Here is a 1,671-nt window from a genome sequence, read left to right on the forward strand (position 1 = left end):
TTTCTAACCCACCCGTCCACGTGTAATATTATAATATAAAAAAATAATTATAATTAGTATTATAATTATAAGCACTACAATAATTATTATGGCAGCAAATGTTGACTGCGAGATTTTAATAAATGAGGTGCAAAAAAGGCCATTGTTGTGGAACACTGCAGACGAAAACTACAAAGACAAAACGAAAAAATTCGGCATGGCGGGAGATTGCCTTAAGTATTATTAGCAATTTTCAAGAAAAAATGATTCTGAACAAAAAGTGATTTGTAAGTATTTTATTTTATTTTATTATTTATCTAATTAAAATAAATACAATATAATACATCGGTACACAATTTACAAATACGGTAATTCTTTTATAAATTAAGTTTTTGATTATATTTTACCCATCTGCCATTCCAATTGTCCTTCTTCACTTACAAAATAATTAGATAACGCATCACGATAACGGTTAACACTTCGAGGTACCAAATAGTTTTCAACAATGCTAGGTTCTTCAAAGCCACTGATTGCTAGTGTATCGTCAAACTTGAACCCATCTCGGTCACGAACAAAATTATGTAAAACGCAACAACATTTGACAATATCGACTGCGAAATCTACGTGTACATCGATCGGTCTGTGAAATATACGCCACTTATTAGAAAGAATGCCAAATGTACACTCTACGTATCGTCTTGCGCGTGATAGACGATAGTTAAATATTTTTTTTCGAACAGGCAAATGAGTACCCGAGTAGGGTCGAAGTAAGTGCTTGTCCAGTCCAAATGCTTCGTCACCAACAAACGCGTATGGTAATGAAATATCAACTCCTGGTACTGTTGTTGATGCTGGTATATTCAAATTATTTTTTTTCAAATTTTCCCAAAGTGCCGAGTTTTTAAAGATAGTTGAATCTGAATCTTTTCCATAAGATCCAACATCTACATATATGAATTTATAGTTTGCGTCGGCAATAGCTAGCAGTCCAATGGAAAAGTAATGCTTATAATTCATATATAATGAACCACTTCTTTCCGGTTTTATGATTCGGATATGCTTTCCATCAACAGCACCTAAGCAGTTTGGAAAATTTGCTCTTTCATTGAATTCTTTGGCAATTTTAAGCCACATACCCTGATCAGGGATGGGAATGCATATTTCTTTTAATCTGTTCCAAATACTTTTGCATACTTTTCTGACGACTTCACTTGCAGTACTTCTCCCAATCCGATAGTTATAATGCAGTTCTTTAAAACTGCACCCTGAAGCGAGGTATCTGGTGAATAAAATAACATAAAAAAATCAAATAATTTAAAAACTAATTAAAACAATTTAAAAACTAATTAAAACAATTTAATAATAATTTAAAACAAAATAAACAAAAATATCCACTTAATAACCATTATGCAAAAAAGTAAATTTATTTTTATTTTAGTGCAAGATATAACTTCGAAATGGCGTACAATTCGAGATAATTATACGCGAAACTTGAAAAAACAAGATGAATGTAAAAGATCTGGTTCGGCGGCTACAAAAATTAGACAGTACGTCTATGGTGAACAGTTGTCATTCCTGAGAAAAACTAATGAGTTACGTAATACTGATTCTAGTTATGCAACAACTGAAGAAGATGGAGTAGACAATTTTGATGAAATTGAGCATGATTCATATATCGTTCACAATTTTATT

At 31.7% G+C, this 1,671-nt stretch overlaps 1 protein-coding gene across 1 annotated transcript; it reads right to left on the minus strand.

The window, feature by feature from the left end:
• Positions 1–375: 375 nt before the first annotated feature.
• On the minus strand, positions 376–1,113 carry LOC103311641 (protein ALP1-like). Its single transcript, XM_008191320.1, has one exon. The coding sequence runs from the start codon at positions 1,111–1,113 to the stop codon at positions 376–378; it is 738 nt and encodes a 245-aa protein (XP_008189542.1).
• Between the last annotated feature and the right edge of the window lie 558 nt (positions 1,114–1,671).

The sequence above is a fragment of the Acyrthosiphon pisum genome, unplaced genomic scaffold, assembly GCF_005508785.2.
Source record: "Acyrthosiphon pisum isolate AL4f unplaced genomic scaffold, pea_aphid_22Mar2018_4r6ur Scaffold_11460;HRSCAF=12079, whole genome shotgun sequence".
In the NCBI taxonomy this organism is placed as follows: domain Eukaryota; kingdom Metazoa; phylum Arthropoda; class Insecta; order Hemiptera; family Aphididae; genus Acyrthosiphon; species Acyrthosiphon pisum.